Raw genomic sequence first — 21,265 nt, 5'->3', positions numbered from 1 at the left:
TGTTGACTTAAGCCTTCATTTTCTCCCTTTCCTATCATAGCACTTGGTCTGCAAGTGCAAAATTAAGGCAGTTTTTAAGTTTTAATATCAATGATTACCTTTGAAAGATTTGGTTCCACTATATCCATGCAGATATTGTGCACTAAAGTGAAGTAAATAAATTCTGCAGCTCAGCTGTGTAACTATAGAAACCTGTCCCCTCAGTGTTTCAACAGAAAATGTAAAAGGCTTCCCATTTGGAAAGTAGAATGTGGTTCGGAATCGATTTATGAAGAGTTAAGGCTTTAGAAATCTATTTAGTTATTCTGTGTTTAGTTTGAGGAAAAATTTAGCTGGATAAAATGTTAGTAATATACACGCACACACATTTACATACCCACATAGATGAGATGTTAATATATATTTATACATATCTATGTATATGTCAAGGGTTCTTAACCTTTTTCTTTGTCTTTGGCAGTCTGGAGAAGCCTATAAATTCCTTCTCAGAAGAATGCTTTCTAAATGCATTAAATAGTATGCATAATATTACAAAGAAAATCAATGATCAATTATCAAAATATTTAAAGAACAAGTTCATGGACCCTTGGTTAAAAACCCCTGCTACAGGAGTGGGGAACCTGTGGCCTTCTGGGTCCTTGGATGTGACCTTTTGACTGAGTCTAAGTTTTACAGAACAAATCCTTTTATTAAAAATTTGTTCTTTGAATTTTGGATTCAATCAAAGGGCCACACTTGAGGACCTAGAAGGCCACATGTGGCCTCAAGGCCGCAGGTTCCCCACCCCTGCCTTGATATATGGATATGTGTGTATAATATACGATCATTTAACGATATATGTACATATACACATGTAATATACATACATGTTGCATATTACATACATGTATGTGTTGTTGAATCAATCCAATAATGTCCAATTCTTCATGACCCCATTTGGGGCTTTCTTGCCTAAGATACTGGAATGATTTGCCATTTTCTTCTCCAGCTCATTTTGCAGATGAGGAAACTGAGGCAAACAGGGTTAAGTGACTTGCCTAGGCTCACACTCAGACTAATAAGTGTCTGAGGCTAGATTTAAATTCAAGAAGATGCTTTCCTCATACCAAGCCCAGTGCTCTATCCACTGTGCTACCTAGTTACCCATAGATATAGAAACATATATTGAATAGACAAGGAGAGGATAGATAGATAGATAGATAGATAGATAGATAGATAGATAGATAGATAGATAGACAGACAGACAGACAGACGGATGGATAGATAGAATCAGACCAGAGCTTATGTAATTTTGTTGATAAAAGGAATTTCTGTGAAGGAAACTTCCTTTACAAATTCAGATTGATAATTGCCCTGAAATAGGAGAACTTCAGGGCAGTGAAAGGTAGAAAGACTTGCCCAGACTCACCTAGTCAGTAAGTGTCAGAAGCAGAATTTCAACCTGTCTTTCTAACTCAAAGAGTGACTTTCCAGTCACTAAGTCACATTGTTACATGATAGCACACATTATGTGCCTATACTGTCCACACCTGTGACTTCATCTACATTAAGAACTCCTGGTGTGAAAACCCCTCCTACATATGGTGATACCAAAAATATGTATCTAATGAAAGATTTAACCCAGGTTTTCCTGACTCTGAGGTCAACCCTCTATCTCATCAATCTCTACCTTCTTTCTAAATGCTATAACTTTCCATACAAACAATGTAGTGAATTTTGAGAATTTTGTTGCTGGCTTTCACTTAGAAACCTGATACCAAAACTTCCTTTCCCTCAAATATGGCGAATAGATTTAAAATCATAGGAGTTGAGGAGAGATGTGAGGAGAGAAGAGAGTATGCAGGAGAATAAAAATGTTTACTTTTTCTTTTAATTCCTGTTTAGTAACCGAATCTGCTTCCTCATGTTTCTGCTTTCATTCTCCAGAGTGGAAAGAAAGGAACGTGCTCGATTGAAGACGGTGAAGTTTAATGCGAAACCTGGTGTGATTGATGCCAAAGGGGTAGGTAAAAAAGACTAGAAAATCCAAGTGGTCCCTTTTGCCATTTACTTGAATCTAATCCACATTTTCATTCTATAGAATAAGCACATTATGGTAGTTAAACGGGAGCATTAGAACAATGGCATACAATTTTAATCATACTCCACAGCACAATGAAATCTTTTTTTTTCTTCCAATGAAGGGGTTTTGGAAATAATTCACTAACAAACATGGGGGAAGAAGCTGTGTACACAGCCACCAAGGTGTTTTCTCAATCTTAACAATAATGTTAATGATGAGATTAAAATAAGCATACTGTTAATAGCACATTAAATACTTTTGTTTCATTTTTTAAGCAAAGATCCTAAATTCAAGAAAGGGTCCAAACAAAGCTATCTACTTATTAATATTTCAATACTTCCATTATGTTGAGCTAATTTGAGTACACAGAACAAAGATACGCCTTATATTAAGTTTATGGAAGTATATTTAAATGGAGAAATACATTTTGGCTTCCTGATTTAATACATGTAATGTTGTGACAGACACTGAAAATAGGTATTTACCAGAAAACCAAAAGAGACATCCACAAAACTGATACATACATATGTACACATTTCCCGTGTGTGTGTGTGTGTGTGTGTGTAGGTGTAGGTCTGGGTTAAGTGGAATAATTTAGTAGCATTGTCTGATGCACTTGTGAGGGAAAGGGCCCTATTTTAATCAATTAATTCTTAGTTTTTGGATAGTTACTCCCTGTTGCAGGCCATAAAGTTGGCACTCAGGATTACAGGGTCTGACAATCTAGGAAGAGCAACGTGAAAGTGTGGGGTGGCATCTGGAGGTACAAGTGTTCAAATCCCAATTTAGATGCCAGCTATCTGTGTAACTGTTGGTGAATCACTTAACCTCACTAAGCTTTCCTTATTTATAAAGTGATTTAAGTAATAAGTACCTCCTTCACAGGAATTTTGTGAGGGGTCCAATGGGATTGGGTATGTAAAGCTCTCTAGAAATGGCAGCTAGTATTATTACATATATCCATGTAATAACCTAAGTATAGACCATACACTAACGTGGTCTTCCTTTAGTTACGTCGCATATTCGGTGAAGTCTGTGGTAAAGATTACATAGATATGTTGAGTAGTCAAAGGCCTTCATGATCTGCCTTTTCCCACCTTTCCAGTTCACTTACAGCCCCACCCCCATGGCCTGGGCTCTCCAGTGACACTGGCCTCCTTGCTGTTCCTGGCACAAGATGTCACATCTCTAGACTCTGGGTATTTTCAGTGGTCATCCCTTATGCTAAATGTGTCCCTCACCTTGATCTCCTGATTTCCCTGGCTTCCTTCAAGTCCCAGCTAAAGCCTCATCTTCTGTAAGAAGCTTTTCTCTATCTTCCCTAATTCTAGTGCCTTCCCTGTATTATTTCCAATTTACCCTGAAAATAGGTGGTGTGTTTATAGCTGTTTTCATCTTCTCTCTCCTGTTAGGCTATGGACTCTTTTTTAAGATCAGATACTGTCTTTGGTATCCCTAGCACTTAGCATAGGGCAGTTAGGTGGCATAAGAGACAGAGCATTGGACTTGGAATCAGGAAAACTCATGTTCCTGAGTTCAAATCTGGCCTCAGACACTTACTAGCTATGTGACCCTGAGCAAGTCACTTAACCCTCTTTGCTTCAATTTCCTCATTTGTAAAATGAGCTGGAGAAGGAAATTGCAAACCACTTCATTATCTTTGCCAAGAAAACCCAAAATAGGGTCACAAAGAGTCAGACATGACTAAAAAAGCAACAACAACAAGCACTTTGCACAGTAGCTGGGCACATAGCATATGCTTAATAAATGTTTATTGACTGGCCAGCTGCATTGATATAAGACTTTAGAGTTCACCAAGAGCTCAGACCACAACCTGCCCAACCCTGGGAAATTCAAGGTCATAGATTTAGACCTGGAAGGTACTTTAGAGGTCATATAGCCCAGCCTCTTCATTCCTTTAACCAGAAGGGAAATACATAAAGCTCAGTGACATTAAATGACCACAGTCACAAAGCTAGTAAGTGACAAAGCTAGAATTTGAACCCAGGTCCCCTGACTCCAAATCCAGAGATATTTTACTATATCACAATGCCTCTTTATTCTCATTTTACATCAAGTAAACCAAGGCACAGATTGGCTAACCATCAATACAACCAATCAACTTTTATTAAGCACTAGAGATGAAAAGGTAAAAGTGAAACAGTACCTGCCTTCAAGAAGCTTACATGCTAATCAGTCAATCAATAAACATTTATTAAATGCATAACATTAAATGCATGTTAGAAAGACAGTCACGTGGTACAGTAGATAGAGCACCAGGGTCTGGAGTCAGAAAGACCTGAGTTTTAATTTGGTCTCAAACACTTACTAGCTATCTGTGTGATCCTGGAAAAGTCACTTAACCTGTTTTCCTCAGTTTCCTCATCTGCAAAATGAGTTGAAAAAGAAAATGGCGAACCACTCCAGCATCTTTGCCAAGAAAACCCCAACCAGGGTCACCAAGAGTTGGACATGACTGAGCAACAATATAAAAGTTGTCAGACACCATCCTAAGAGCTGGTAATACAAAGAAAGTTAAAGATAGTCTTTGCTGCCAGTGATCTCACAGACAAATGGAAGAAAATAACTATAAAATGAAAATAACTATACATAAGCAAGATTTATATAGGACAACTGGAGATAAACAATAGAAGGAAGGTATCTGCATGAAGGGGAATAAGGAAAGGCTTCTTACAGAAAATGAAATGTTAGCTTGGACTTGAAAGATGCCAAGAGGCAGAGCTGAGAAGGGAGAGAATTTCTGGCATGGGAGAGAGCCACTGAAAATGCCTGGAGTCTGGAGACAGTGTGGGACTCATTGCATGGAATCTCATGCCAGGAAAAGCAAGGAGATAACCTATTAATACAAGTATATGCAGAAACCCTCCCATTCCCATTTTGAATAGCTCTCATTTTTAGGAAGCTGGGGTTTCTTATTAATCTTTCATCAAGTCTAAATCTCCTTCTTTGGGACATCCACCCATTTCTCCCAGGTCTGTCCCCTGGGTTCAACCAAAGCAAAAGCCACCAATTGATCATTCCTTCCTTGTTGGAATCAGCTGAGGTTTTGAGCCCCCATCAGAACATTTATTTAATGCTCAGTTTGAAATTGTCTTTGTAATATGTCAACCCCACCTTTCCATTCCTTGTAATATAGCTTTTAGTGACTTCATATTGCTGGATAATTCAACTCAAAAGAATGTATAGTCAGATAATTTAGATCAAAAAACTGCCTTTCATCTAAGAAATACAGATATTTCTATAAAAATGGAATTTTTTTAGATTATTTAATTGTGCATTTATTTCATCACATAAAATATTTGTTGAGTAACTTTTATGTCCATTGTGCTATTGTAGCACAATGTAGGCAGAGGTAGAAGGGAGGCATAATAACTAATAAGGCATGGTTCCCACTCTTGATACATTCATAGTTATTTGGATAACTGCCTCAGTGCTCCCCTTCACTTTATACGTACAGAGAGAGCTAAAATCTCAAGGGAATAAATAATTCCTGCTACTAATGCCTCTATGTTCACCTGGGGCTGGTGAGAATAAAATCACTCACCCAATTTCCTACGTTGTTCTCCCATCTTGTCCATCTTATTCATTCATTCTATTACTTTTGGCAACATTTGAGAATTACATCATTGTGTCAAGTGAAACTGTTCTATCCTATTGTTATACATTATTATTTAATAACTTGTGCTATTTTATTTTCCTTTCATTTAAAAAAATCTTTATGAGGTTAAAAACTTCATTCTTAATAAAGTGTGAGTTATTGGAAAGATGTGAATATGGATCAGCAATGGGTTCAAATAAATCAATACATACAAAATGCTTAGTAAACTTAGAATCAGGAAGACCTATGTTCAAAACTTGCCTCAGACACTTACTAGCTGTGTGACCCTGGAAAGGTCACTAAACCCTGTTTGCTGCAGTTTCCTCATCTGTAAAATGAGCTGGAGAAGAAAATAGCAAACCACTCCAGTGTCTTCTCCAAGAAGGCCCCAAAAGGACTCACAAAGAGTCAGACATGACTGAAATGACTGAGCAGCAACAAGGAAAAAAAGCATTGAACTGAGAGTAAAGAGAGCTGGGTCTGCTATGTAATAATAACTGAGATTTACATAACGCTTTAAAGTTTGCTAAGAATTTTGTGTGTATTGATTTATTTAAGCCTGACATAAATGTTTCCCTTACAATCGTCCCCATTTTACAAATGCAAAGACTGAGGCTGAAAGAGGTTCCATGAGTTGCCCACCATCTCACAAATAGTCTAAATCAGCAATAGAATTTCAGCCCAAGTATTCCTGATTTAACTTAGTTTAGCACTTTATCCGCGTGGGCACTATCATTTCTATGTACTTGGGCAAATCACTTATCCTCACTAAGACCTAATATGGGCACAATCATCCTACCCTGCCCACCTCAACAAGTTTGAGTCCCTTATGAGCTGACATAATGGGCACTTAGTTGTTGTTCAGTTGTTTCTGATACTTTGTGAACACATTTGAGGTTTTCTTGGTAAAGACACTGTAGTGGTTTGCCCTTTTTCTCCAGCTATTTTACAGATGAGGAAACTGAGGCAAACAGGGATAAGTGACTTACCCAGGGTCACACAGCTAGTAAGTATCTGAGGCTAAGATTTGAATTCAGAAAGGTGAGTCTTCCTGACTCCATTCATTGTGTCACCTAGCTGCCCCAATGAAAGTGCTACAAAAACTATAAAGCTCTGTACATATTGCACCATTATTAGAATTCTATTGAAAAGACAAAGTGTGGAAAGTGATCAGACCACATCTGGAGTTTGCTCAGTTCTGGGCACCGCAGTTAGGAAAGAAATTCATAAGCTGGAGAGTGTCCAAATAAAGGCAACCAGAGCAGATGGATGAATGAATGAAAAAGCATTTATTAATCACTTACTATATATAAAGCACTATGCTAAGTGTTTGGGATACAAAAAAGTCAGATTGTGTTCTCAAGGATCTCCCATTCTGATGAAAGAGATAACATACACACCAGGTTTCAGCTAAAGTCAAATAGAAAGGCCCAGGGCTCCTTAGGGTGCAGTAGCAACCAAGATATAACGCATCTTCTTTCATATAATTTCTATGCATCCAACCACAGCCATTTCTGATGTTTAACCATCTGACAGTGCCATAGACTTTGGTGGTGAGGACTTTTTTTTAATGTGTTTTGAGTAGTTCTAGGTGCTAAGGAGGCAGGGGCTGCAGCTCTTCCTCAAACAGGTGACAGGTTACATCTCTACAGGGGCTGCTGTTCTAGATTGTGGTGACAGGGGCTGAGTTAGATGTACAGCTAGTGATCTGGTGGGGGTTGCTACAGTTCCTGGGAAACTTGGGCTTACTTGTCCCTTTCTGGCAGTTGGTGTTGAAGATGACAGATCCTTTCTCCACAAGGCTTGCTTCCCTTCATGACGATTTCAGGGGTGAGACTGAAGGCAAGGCTTGTAGTCTGGGTGGCATTGCTATATTCCTGGGACTCTTCAGTACCAGACCAAAGTATCAGGACCTGGGCCATCTCCATCTATATCTGGTGAGGGGTCAATCTCCCTGGCACATGCTGTCTCCTGTCTCTCTTTTAGAATTCCTTCTTGTTTCAGTTATAATTGCTTGCCTACCCTGTGAAAGTAGAGAATGATCAAGTTCCCTGAGCTGATACCTTATGAGAATCAGTTGAAGGATGCTTATCTTGGAGAAGGGAAGGCCCAAAGCAGATGTGATAGATGTCTTTAAGAATTCAGAAAACTGTCATGTGGAAGTGGGATTCAATTTTTTTTAGCTTAGCCTCACAGGACAAGATTAGTAGCAATGGCAATAAATGTTAATGAGGCAAATTTAAGTTGAGTATAAGGAAAAACTTCTTTCACAGTAAGAAATATTCAAATGTGGAATGATCTGCCTTAGGAAGTAACCGGATTCTCCCTTTCTGGAGGTCTTCAAACAAAGGCTAGATGACCTCTCTTCAGATGTATTATTATAAGCGAGGATGATTTTTCAGGTGTGGTTTGCACCAGATGGCTACTGAGGTCCTAACCAACTTTGAAATTCTGTGCGATTCCATAAACTTGTTTTGCATAAGATTATGCATCTTTTTGGCCAAGAACATTTCTGAGAAGAGCCTTGCATTATTCAGTTACTTGACTGTGGAATGCCAGCAAAAAAGCAAGTGTCTGCAAGATATGAAAAAACTAAACATGAAAAATGGGAAGAAAACTCATAGAACAATAGAGAGGCAGAACTAAAAATGACCCTCGATATAACTTCTTTCAACTACCTCATTTTACAGATGATAGTGAGGTCTAGCTTGGGTAAGGGGACAGCCTCAGGTCACTTAGCTAATTCTAGGTTTCTCCCTACTTATCCTAGCAACCTCGCAGACCTTTTATTTTAAAAAATTTGAAAGCTTCTTTGTGAACACCAAAGTGCTAGATAAATGTGATTTATTATTATTCTCAGTCTAGCCCAGGGGTATCTGAACTATTTATTGTGGGAAAAGGTAGCTAAGTTGTATAGTGGATAGAATGTTAGACTTGAATTTAAGAAGATCTGAGTTCAAATCCAACCTCAGACACTTACTAGCTATGTGACCCTGGGCAAGTCACTTAGCTTCCATCTGTCTCATTTTCCTAAACTATAAGTTGGGAACCATTTTACATAATACATTTTATATAGAAGTGGGCATTATTACCTACCTCCTAGGGTTGCTGAGGGGATTAAATGAGATAATATTTGTAAAGCACTTTGCAAACCTTACTGGTATATAAATGGTAGCTGTCATTAATAATATTATTATATTCTACAAGATATAAAGGAAAGGGACAGAATTCCTGAAAATTTAGGGGAATACGGTGGGCCAAAGGTATGTTGTAGTTGTAAGAAGTTTGGAAATCCTCCAGATCAAATTTGAGATCAGTTGACAAATTCTAGTCTACTGGTTGGGAACCACCCCATCCAACCTGAGCCATCCATAAAGTTTGATAAACCACTGACATTGGAATCAAAAGACCTAAGTCCCCCTAATAGCTTTGCTGTGTTAATAACGGTTCAAGTTCTTTCATAAAGCTATAACTTCAATTGAAGGAAATAGACGTGATTAGCTTCAATAAGTGAAGACTAGGAAGCTGTGTTCAAGCCTTTGAAAGGGTGGCCTGGGTGAAATGGCTGAGACTTATTTGGTTTGCTTCCCAAAGGTGGTTGGTTGCTGTCCTTCATGCTCAAGAACAAAAATGACAACAAGGTCAAGGCATAGTGTGTCCTACTATAGCTGGTCAGAACCATATGAGCTGGGAATGCTCTGCCAGAGGTCAGGCATAAATAGTCCATATGAATATTTGAAGTGTAGATGTCTCTAAATTTGTGGAGTCTTCAAGTGGACTGTGTAGTAGCAGTAGCAGTAGTAGTAGTAACAGTAGTAGTAGTATCAGCAGCAGCAGTAGTAGTAGTAATAGCAGCAGCAGCAACAACAACTAACATTTATATGGCACTTACTAAGTGCCAGTCACTTTATAATTATTATCTCATTTAACTGACTACTTATCAAGGATGTTGTAAATTGCTGTTCAGTATACAAAAATTTTAAAAAGTTGTATTATATGAATATATATAACTACATTAAACATATATAGATTGTCATATATAATATAACTATAATAGCATAATATATAATCACAGGCAATATTCCTATTCAAAAAAAAAGAATAAGAGAACACTGTTAGGTACCAAATCACATGTCTTCTTTCTCATCTTTGTAAGAATGAATTTTTATAATAATAGCTAATAAAATAGCTGGCATTTATATAGTCCTTGAAGGTTTGCAAAGCAGTTTGCATAGGTATCTCATTAGATCTCCAAAATGACCCTGAGAGTAATAGCAAAATGCTATTACTATGCCTATGTTACAGATGAGGAAAACTGATCAAGACAGAGGTTGAGTGACTTGCCCAGGGTTCCATACTTAGCAAGTAACCGAGAAAGAAATGTCCACCTGCCTACAGACATAGTGTTTTCGATCCACTGGACTATATAGGTGCCTCTGTATGCCTTTTGCATATCAAAAATATGCTTCAATTCGTCAACAAATATTGTACTAAGTTCTGGGGATATAAAGAAAGAGATAGAAAGAATCTTCAGGGAGCTCACACTCTAATGGAGGAGATCACACATACTTAAATCAGTGCACACAGAGAAGACAGAAGAGGAGAGGTACTAGAAGGGATCGAGGAGACCAAGAAAGGCCTCCTACAGAAGATGGCCACTGAGTTGAGTCTCGGAAAAAGCTAGGGAGTCTGAGAGGCAAAGGGGAAGAAGAAAACCTTCTAAGAATGGAGGGAAGCTAGTACAAAAGTAGAGATGGAAAAATGGGGTGTCAGGTGTGAGGCATAGCAAGTAAGCCAACACACCTGGATCCTAGAGAGTGGGGAAGGAAGTAGAGCATAAGAAGCCTGGACAGATAGGAAGGGGCCAGATTAGGACACATATTAAATAACAAACAAAGGAGTTTCTATTTCATTGGCAAGAAAAGGGACGCACTAGAGTTTAATGAGTAGGGGTGGGACATGATCAGAAAAATAAATCTGGCAACTGCAAAAAAACTTTTGTTTGATGAAAATATGAAAATAGGATAGGTAGACTTTCACAAATATTTATCCACAAAATAGCATAGCTTTACATCTGACCAAAAAGGCACAAAGAATGCAAGATCCTATCCTGGTTATTGTTTGTCTATTTTAAAGTCATTGACTCGGTAGAGTAAAATTCAGCTTTAAAGCTTCACCTCTAACAAGCTGTCTTCCATACTAATGTTAAGATCACACAAGATTCCTTGACAAATGCAACTACAGAGACTTTTCTGTTCAGTAGCCCTCTGACGATTAATGTAAAGTGAGGCATAAAACAGGAAAACGTCCTCTCATCAGTAGTGTTTGCTGCTGTCCTGCCCAATATCTTTGCTGTATGTGCAAAGGCCAAATAAAATGAGATTGAGTTCTTCCAGTTACTATTCTTTGCACATGATATTGTATTTATTGAATCATGAACATTGTAGTCCCTTCCCTGCAAGAGAAACTGTGATTACTCAGAAGCAATCACCCTAATGATGCAGATAAGAATAATTAAATGGATAAAAAATGCCTCTTTTTCATGCTTTGGCACACAGTCAGATAGCCAAGTCACTAAGTTAGTCCATTAGTACATATACTTAAGAAAGGCACTGCTGATGGACAGTGAGTTGGGCCCAGTCAGTAAACTTTTATTAAGTCCCTACTATGTGCCAGACACTGGCCTAAGTGCTAGAGGTACAAAGAAAGTTTACAAAGAGGTGTTTACAAATGGGTCACAATATATTCTCAAGGACGACCTGTAAGGGGTGTTATCAGGACAGCATCAGATCAGAAATGAGAGTGAGGGGATGAAGAGGAAAAGTTTGAATGCTTCACTGGTACCTTTGACATGTGAAAAAAATGTAGAAGACACCCAACACACTGAACAGATCTCCTGTGTAGGATCTGTGGAAGATATAGAAGAGAATTACATAGGAGAACAGGGCATATGTGGGATAGAATTTGTATTAATCAATCAACATGCATTTATCAAGCTCCTCCTATGTACCAGGAACTTAACTGTTTTCTGGGGATATAAATATAAGGAAGAAAAAAGGGGAAAAAAGGCAAGCAAAGAAAGGCAAGGCAAGGCAAGGGAGAAGGGAGAAAGGATAGGAGGAGAGGGGAGGGAAGAGGAAAACAATTACATCTCTCGAGGAGTGTACAGGATATGGAGGAAATATCCATGTTGATGAAACTACAGATCCAATAAGTATTATATTTACATATGTTTCTATTTTCAACTGATGCCAAAGAGATCTCATACCAACTTTATCAGTAGTGCTTTATTTAGCACTATTTTATTTCATTTATACTAATTAATACACTATGAAATAAAAATCAAATAGCAATTATTTATTATACCTAGATGGCCCCCATCATAATATACACATGTAGACTCAGAGCTGGGGGAGCTGCTAACCTATTCCTCCCATTAACACATCAGTATAATGACTGGCACTTTAGCGGATTGTCACCTTACTAGGCAAGCCATGATCCTGAAGAGCTGAAGTATGGGATGGGAGGGAACAGATCCAGGAGAAAGAGGGAAACAAGACAGCAGTAAGCCTTATAAAAGCATGTCTGAATCTATATTGGGGACGAGGAGAGGAGTTGCTGAATGAAGATAACAACTAAGAAGGTGGAGCCCGAGTGGTATGGGTGGGCGAGGGGAGAAGAGGAGGAATGGGACCAACATGTCCTTCTTTACAAACCTAATGACTCATTGCTCATAGGACGCAATGTTTGTGAGTTAACAAGATGAGTCAACAACAGGTACAGATTCATTCCTTTATTTGGCTTCAAAGCACCCAAGCCAGCTCTGGTTGCCAGTCTGATCATATCCCCAACCCCCAGTTCTTTGAGTTGAAACACAGAACTGGCCAAATGCAAACCTACTTCGAAGTGCAGTCATTTTCATTTCCTAGTTAACTCCAGTGGCAAAAGCATTTACTTAAATAATTAGTGTTAGAAATAGATTGTAAACAGTAGAAAAATAAGTTAATTTGCTAATTGTTCTTCCCTGTTATAAATCCCAGCCAGAACTTCTTTTTTTATATACAGCTATTATATACCTTCAAATCTACCAATATTATAAAAACCAACCCAAATAACTCATTTCTAAGACTAACAAACAACTTTTTAAAGTACTGTTTTAAGGTCTTCACTCTTTTTCCTTCTGTAGGGCTACAGAGGAACTTGGCCCTGTTGACTTTAGCACCTACCAATTTAGAGCAAGGCTAAGTGTGGAGGTAAAGGAAGAGGCAGTAGATGGAAAAGGACTGACAGGTCATTTTTTTCCACTGTCAATGGCACCACTCCCTCATATGTAGTTGGGTGGGTTTATGTCACCAGCTGCTGCCCCACATACAAATGAAAATCAATCTTCATTGCCCTCCTTGGCACACAGGTGCTAAGCCACTAAACCCTGTCTTATAAGATCACTACTGGACTATTACTTATTCAAAACCAAGCCTCAGATATGTTACAAGAACTCAGATATCCCTAGACATATGCTTCCTCATCTGCATGTAAAATATATTGATGAAACTGGTTCAGATGACCTCTAAATTTCCTTCCAGTTTTACTATTTTTATACCCTATAGAAAGACAGTGTTGTTGAGTGAAAAGAACACTGGAATTGGAATCAGGAGAGACTAGAGTCTTCTTACTAACTATATAACTCTGAGAGAATTACTTCACTTTTGAGACTCACCATTCTCATCTGTAAAATGGGAATAACTGCATTTGCACCTCTCTCCCTTAAGTTCCCTTTCATCTCTCCTAGTCTCTGTTCTAGTAGTCTATATCCTAACATTCTGTGATCCAAGGGCCCTTCCAGCTCTAACAATCTTATGTTTTATGTTCTAAGGTCCCTTTCAGATTTCACCTTTTAATTTATTTTTATTTTTTGCTTTTTGGAGGGCAATTGGGATTAAGTGACTTGCCCAAGGTCATACAGCTAGTTTGTGTGTGTGTGTGTGTCTGAGGCCGGATTTGAACTCGGGTCCTCCTGACTCCAGGGCCGGTATTCTATTCACTGTGCCACCTAGCTGCTCCCAGTTTTCACCTTTCATAATCTAGAAAGAGATGGTACGATATAGTGGAAGGGGTATACGACTTGAACTCAGGGGAAACCTGGGGTTTTGTTTGTTTGTTTACTGTAAACTGTGTGATCCTGGGTAAATCATGTCACTTGTATGAGCCTTGACGTTCCTGTCTGCAAAATGGAGATAACATACATCTACCTATCTCATGGGGTTTCTCTGAACAGGTGCTTTCTTGCCTTCAAGTGCTATGTAAATATGAGTAATTGTTACAGGAATTATCTTTTCTTGTGTTCTGTGTCCTAATGTTGTGTTGTTCTAAGGTCTTCACCAGCTCCACCATTCTGTGATGTGTTTGTTCACCTTAGAGAGCTGCTGATTTTTTTTTTTAAGGAGAGGTTGGTTATTATGCAGGCAAAATAGAATAATTGATTCATAAAGCATATAATATATATACTAATTTAGTCTGACATTAGCATGGCTAACATTATCAGTTCAAGCAATTATCGTGGGTCCAAAGTAATATTAATAGTAGATGAATAATTTATAGCTCTATAAATAGAAGCAGTCTTTTCTGCAAGAATGGTAAGCCTTTTGGTGGAGTTTTCTCCTGACAGTTATTTCAGGGTGTTAAACACAAGTCACAAAGTCTGGCCCAAATCCAGTTTTACTTTTGTGTGTTGATGAGAAAGGTTCTCATTGCCTGTCAGATGTTCTTTGAGTTGTCTCTAATGATCCCAGTAGGTGGGAATTTTTACTCCAGTGGGCCTGCGCTATGCCTTACATCTTCAAAGCGTTACCTGCCAACGATTTCTGATTATCCTGAAGCTAAAACAGCTGCCGTGAATGCTAGAAGTACCACAGGAACAAGAAGGAAATAGTATAATCTGCTTTTTCTCTGAACCACAGTAATTATAGGCAGTCTCTTAGGAAGTAAAAATAGCATCGCTTGCTTCTTTTCAACCACTTATTGTGTTTCTATGTGGGTTGGAAGCCCATTTTATGATAGATCATGTTGCATTTGAAAAGGACTTTAAATGCAGCTTAGACTCCTAATATTCACAAACATATCCAATTACTTTGTCTTTCCTTAAAGAGAGGAAATAGGTTCAATCTTATGGCAGGTTCATACAGGCAGGACTAGAACTGCTTTGGAGTTTAGTAATACATGAGGAAGGTTTAGATTTGGGGCATATGACATTAGAGATAGAATCCAATCCCTCTACTTTACAGATGGGGAAACTGAGGATTTGGATGACAAATGTTTAACATCATACAAGAAGTTGAGGTAGACCTTAGAACCCATGTCTTACTGGTTCCTAGAACTTTGGAAGGCAAAAAGATTTGAAACTATATCTTATGTCTTGAAACTTAGGGTCATCTATTCCCAAACCCCCTCATTTTATAAATGAGGAAACAGAAAGTCAGGATGGTGAAAATAGCTGGTTTAAGACTACACAGTTAATAAACAGTGGAGAGACTCAACAAGAACTCAGGCCCCAATTCTGCTATACCATACTGTCCCCAAGCTCCAGGATCTTATAAACACAAGCCATTATTGTTATGTTATCCCAGCCAGGGGATGGATATAAAACCCTGATCTAGTCCTTTCCTGGTCCTCATTCTGCTATCAAAACTTTACAGGTCCTATGAACCACTCTTTAAGGATCTTCTAGACTATAAAGGGGACTAGAAAGAAAAGTTTGATAAACTAATCAAACCCAGAGTGTTAGGGACTGAGTTTACAATGACCTTTCCCAGGTACTTTGTGCAATTTAACAGCTGGCATCAGTACCTTAACTAATATGGGGGTCCTAGAAGAAGAATAACCAAAACTTATGAGATCTGGATTTGAGTGCCATTTTTGCTACTAACTAGTTAATGACCTTGGGCAAGCCCATCATTTCTTTGGGCCTCAGTTTTCTCATCTGTAAAATAGGAATAATACTTCCTACTCTACCTACCTAACTGGATTATTTTAAGGATCAAATACAGTATTGTTACAAAGTAATTTGCCCGTGCTCCTATATCTTGTTAATAGAAGTCCCATGACTGGTACTCATATCCTCTGACTCTTAGCCAGGAGCGCCCCCCCCCCCCACTTCACTACCTGGTCTCTTAGAATCATCAAATTTAAAGCAAGAAGAGACCTTAATGAATAACTATTGGCTCCAATATATCCTATGCATTTGAAAGCAGCATATAACTATAAAACTATACAAGAATAAGGGATTATTAATGTCGACATGATTGTCTAAGGAATCTAATGAATTCTCAGAAGTTTTATCGAGATCGGTCAGATGAATTTAGCTAGATGGCAAAGGGTATATGTAGAGTATTGGTTTTAGCATTCAAGTCCTGATTTACTTATTAGCTGTGTGGATCCAGATAACCTCTTTCAACCTCAGTTTTCTCATCTGTAAAATGAGAATTGGACTTCATGATTTCAGAGTCCTTTCTAGTACTAAATCTATGATCCATTGGTCTTTGGTCCTTTGATTACAGACCTAGAGAAGACCACAGTACAGAAAGATAACAGAGGAGACAGACATTAATTCTCATACCCTAACTCGAAGAACACATAATAAGCTCCTTCTAAGCTAAAAGGAAGGGAATTTACTTCATTCAATATTATGAAGTATAGAGCTGCAAGGAAACTTAAAGATTTAGTAGTACAAATCGTTCTTATTTTACAAAGGAAGAAACTAAGGCTGGGAGAAAGAAAAAGAGACCTATTCAAGGTCACACAGCAAGTAGGTATCAGAGCTGGGATTTGAACCCAGATCTATAGTTTTCAAAGCCACCAGACTTTCCACATAGCACAGTGAGCCCTGAGAATTAAGCAGCTTATGAGACAAGAAACATTCTGTCCAGGTGCCCATAAAAATGGGAGAGTTGTCCTTGATCTTAACACCAGTCTCAGTTTTATTTCCTTCTCTTCCTCAATAAAACCCAAAATTTCAGCAGAAGTAATTAGCAGAGAATAATGGAAGTGTCAAGTGTGAACCTGTGTAGGATTGCATGCTGGATAACTTACCAGGCAGAAAATGAAGAAGAAGACAAATCAAGCCCTGTGCATCCACCCACCAGGAGAAGGTGTAGGAGGTGGCATGAAGGTGGCAGAGGTGTTGCCAGAGATATCTTTGTGAGTACAGAATCACAGGCAGAGATGGAAGCGACCTTAGGCACCAACTGGCAGGATGGGATAGTGGGGAAAGGCTGGGTTTAAAGTCCATAGTGCTCCACTTCCGCAAAGAAGGAAAGGAAGGGAATTTTCTCAATAAACGATAGTTTTTTTAAGATCATTTATTAAGCTCCTACTATGTGCCAGGCACTGTGGTATGTTCTGGGGACACAAAAAGAGGAAGAAGATAGTCTTTGAGGAACTGCCCTCAAGGAGCTTGTAATCTAATGAGGGAAAAAAACAAGCAAATAAATATGTTCAAACAAAAGTTATATACAAGAAAAGTAGCAAATAATTAACAGAGGGAAGCCACTCAAATTAAAAGAGCTTTCAAAAGGCTTCCACAGAGGTTCCCAAACTTATTTGGCCTACTTCCCCCCTTTAAAAAAAAGTTACTCAGTGCCCCCCTGGAAATCTACTTTCTTTAACCATTTATTTTTTTTTTAATTTGTGTCATTTCAAAAAATATATATTTTTTAAATGACATCTTACATTTAATAATTGGGATTTTCCCTGCATTGAAATTTTGATGATGCTATTGTGTAATGTAACCACATAGTATCATCTTGTAAACAAGTCATTATATGAACATATTCCTGCCAATTCATGTTGGACTTCCTGACAATGCTTGATACCTGCCAACACTTGCTTGTTAAGACCTGTCAGTGTACTTGACCATGATTGGTTATAACTTGCATTTTGTGTGTTTATTTGGAAAATAATGTAATCACTATAACTTTAACTCTGTTACATAACAGATGCAACATGTACAAACAGTTTTTCAAAATTTTATTTTCTCTTTTTTCCTTATGCTTCCACTACCCCCTTATTTTTATTCAGTGTCCCCCAATTGCACCCGAGGCTACTACTGTCCCCATGGATCATTCCACTGCCCTCCTGGGAGCTGTATCACCCACTTTGGGAAGCTTGGATGAGATTTTAGTTGGGACTTAGAGGAAGTCAGGAGAGAGAGATGAGGAGGGAGAGCACTCCAGGTATGGAGGACAAGCAGAGAAAATGCCCAGAGCTGAGAGATGGAGTGTCTTGTTCAAGGAATAGCCAGGAGGCCAGTGTCCAGGATTAAGGTCTAACAAGGCTGGAAAGGTAGGAGAGGACTAGATCATGAAGGATTTTGAATGTCAAAGAGAGGATTTTGCATTTGATGTAGAGATGATAGGAAGCCACTAGAGTTTATTGAGTAGAGGGATGATATGGTCAGACCCCTGCTTTAGGAAAATCACTTTGGTAGTTGAATGAAGGATGGAAAGGCGAGGGGAGAGACTTGAGGCAGACAGACCCACCAACAGGTTATTGCAGTAGTCCAGGCATGAAGTGATGAGAGTGGTAGTAGTGTCAGAGAAGTGAAGAGGGAATATTTGAGAGAAGTTTCAAAGGTAAAATCAGTAGGCCTTGGCAACAGATTGGATACTTAGGGTGAGAAATAATGAGGAGTTGAAGAAGAGACCTAGGCTAGAAGCCTAAGGGACTAGGAGAATGGTGTTGCCCTCCACAGTAATAGGGAAATTGATGACAGGTGTAGGGAAGGAAGGGTTTAGGGTGAAGGATAAGTTCCATTTTGAACATATTGATTTTAAGATGTCTACTGGACATATAGTTTCAGATGTCTGAAAGGCAGTGGATAGATATAAGATTGGAGATCAGCAAAGAGGTTGGGGCAGGATAAGTAGATGTGAGATCATTGGCATAGAAATTATAATTAAATCATGGTAAGCTAGGAATTGATGAGATCATCAAAGGAAGAAGGCAGGGCTCCTTAAACTTTTTCCATTCCAGACCCCTTCAGCACTTCTTAAACTGTGGGTTGCAACATAGAGTCATAAGTACAAAAAATTTAAGAAGTCTTTGTCTAAAGGAAGTAATGAAACAGGCCCAGGGCAGAACTTTCAGGACACCTATGGTTAGAGGACATGATTTGGATAAGGATCCAGCAAAGGAGAATGAGAAAGGAGTAGTCACATAGGTAGGAAGAGAACCAGAAAAGAGTCGTGTCCTAAAGAACAGAAAAGCAAAAACATTACGGAGAAAAAACAAAAAGCTGAAAATGATCCGATATGCAGTTGTGATGACCAAGCTACCCTCAGCTCACTGATAGAGTTGGAATATAGCTAGTGCCCATCCTTGCCACTTGCAGCATCTCTCTCTACCTCCATCATTCACTGATCTCTCCTATTTTGCAGTTCCTGTAACCTTATCTACCACCCAATCAAAATCCTGATGGCTGTTGCATATAGACCCTCCCCCACTCCCAGGTCACTGCTCTTCCTTCCTCAATGGGTTCAATACCCACCACCTCCTGAGAGCCTATTCCACTCAAGGTTTAACTTTCCCTTAGGTTACATAAATTTGCGTCTTGGCACCTTGCAGAGCTCTGCTCCTATTCCTGCCCTCTGGGACCAAACAAGACTAATCCCTTCTTCATATGCTTTCCCTTCAAATACTTGAAGACAGCTGTCATGCTCTACCTTGAGTTTTTTCTAGACTAAACAGGCCTGGTTCTTTCAGCTGGGCCTCTTCATCACCCTGATGGCCACTCTCCAGCTTGTCAGCATCCTTCTGAACCTTGTGCCTGTAACTGTACAGAATACTCTAGATACAGTCTGACTAGGTCAGAGTACAGAGAGGGCTTAGCATTTCCTTACTCCTGAAAGCTATGTGTCTCAATTCAGCCCAAGTTCACATGACTTTTGGGGAGACTAATCTCACATTCCTGAATCATGTCGTTCATTAAACACCTCAGATGGGATTAGATAGCAACTTCTCCATCCCTATCCTGTAGTTGTGAAATTGATTTTCTAAATCCCAATATAAGATTTCTGTTTATCCCTATTTGATTTCATCTTAACAGTTTCAGCCCCATGAACTAATATGTCAGGTCCTTTTTGCATCTTGATTCTGACATCCTTCCCATCTTAGTCCATCTGCAAATTTGATCATCATGCCAGCTATGATCCTGTCCAATTAAAAAGTGTTTAGCTTCACAGGAACAAAAACAGATTTCTGGGTACTCTACTGCAGACCTTCCAAGAAAACACTGAGCTAATGACTACTTTTTTAAGTCTTACCATTCAGCCAGGTCCAAACCCATCTACTTATATTATTACTTAGTCCATATCTTCCCATATTTTGCACAAGAATAGTATGAGATGCTATATCAAATGCTTTGTTAAAATTTAGGCAAACTATACCGATAAAATTTTCTTGATTTACCATTTTAATAATCCTGTCAAGAAAGAGAAATGAAGTTAGTTTGGCATGTCCAATTACTGATAAAAACCCTAATGGATCTTGGTAATCCTGCTTCCTTCTCTACACATTCACAAACCATCTCTTTAATGATCCATTCTAGAATTTCCCAATTCTGTTCTCTTCCCTTTTTGGAAAATTGGGACAGATGTACCCTTCCCCAGGTCTGAGGTATCTTTCCCATTCTACATGATCTTTCAAATATCACTTTTAGTGACTCAATAATCACATATGCTGGGTCTTTCTGTACAAGGAGATATAGCACTTCTGGGCTAGGTACTTACATAGTAATTGAATATACAAGGACAACTAGGTTCTCTCTATCTCCTGATTTAACTTGGATATCATCTCCCTGATAAACATTTTGGTTCTATTTCCATTGTGAGTCATTCCTCCTAGAAAAGAGAAGAAAACTAAAAATCATTCTGCTTTTTCTATGTTATCTGTCTGTTATCTTTGTCCTATCCACCCAAAGCCATGGTTGTTTCTTTTTTTTTTTAAATTCTCCTCTTTCCCTTAGTTTTTGTTAGGAAACAAATCAAAACCCTTTTGGTTATCCTTAGGTTTTCTTTCTTTTTGTTGAGTGAGTCATTTTTTCAGTCTTGTCATGCTCTTCATACCCCATTTGGGGTTTTCTTTGGCAAAGATACTGGCATGGTTTGCCATTTCCTTCTCCAGCTCATATTACAGATGAGGAAACTGAGGCAAACAGGATTAAGTGACTTTCCCAGGGTCACACAGCTAGTATGTGTCTGAGATCAGATTTGAACTCAGGAAGATGAGTCTTCCTGACTCCAAGCCCAGCACTTTATCCACCGAACCACCTCACTGCCCTGCTTTGCGCTCTAGCCTCAGAGCATTCTGAGTTTTAGCATTCCTAACAGACACTAGTTTGACAGGACTGTGCCAGACTCTTAGATGAGTCTTTTGTGTCCTGCCCTGCTCACACCCTCTGTATATATCCTTTTCCCCAGTCTCTACATTCACTTCCTCACTCCATTCACTCTGCTCTCCCTTAACATAGGCTACATGAGCCCGCGCCACACACACACACACACACACACACACACACACACACACACACACAC

At 38.8% G+C, this 21,265-nt stretch overlaps 1 protein-coding gene across 31 annotated transcripts in view; it reads left to right on the top strand.

Annotated features, from left to right (window-relative positions):
* Positions 1 to 21,265, top strand: part of DLG2 (discs large MAGUK scaffold protein 2) — a 2,470,643-nt gene that overhangs the window by 2,386,328 nt on the left and 63,050 nt on the right. For all 31 annotated transcript variants that reach the window (XM_069070968.1, XM_069070969.1, XM_069070964.1 and 28 more), the window contains one exon: positions 1,927 to 2,002. In XM_069070968.1, coding sequence (XP_068927069.1) covers positions 1,927 to 2,002 — 76 coding nt within the window. The remainder of the gene's footprint in view (positions 1 to 1,926; positions 2,003 to 21,265) is intronic.

Source organism: Petaurus breviceps, unplaced genomic scaffold (genome assembly GCF_028583685.1).
Source record: "Petaurus breviceps papuanus isolate PSGF00001 unplaced genomic scaffold, PetGlider_PUasm1.0 90823, whole genome shotgun sequence".
In the NCBI taxonomy this organism is placed as follows: Eukaryota; Metazoa; Chordata; class Mammalia; order Diprotodontia; family Petauridae; genus Petaurus; species Petaurus breviceps.
Note: the sequence above shows the minus strand (reverse complement) of the source record. Positions and strands in the feature narration are given on the sequence as shown.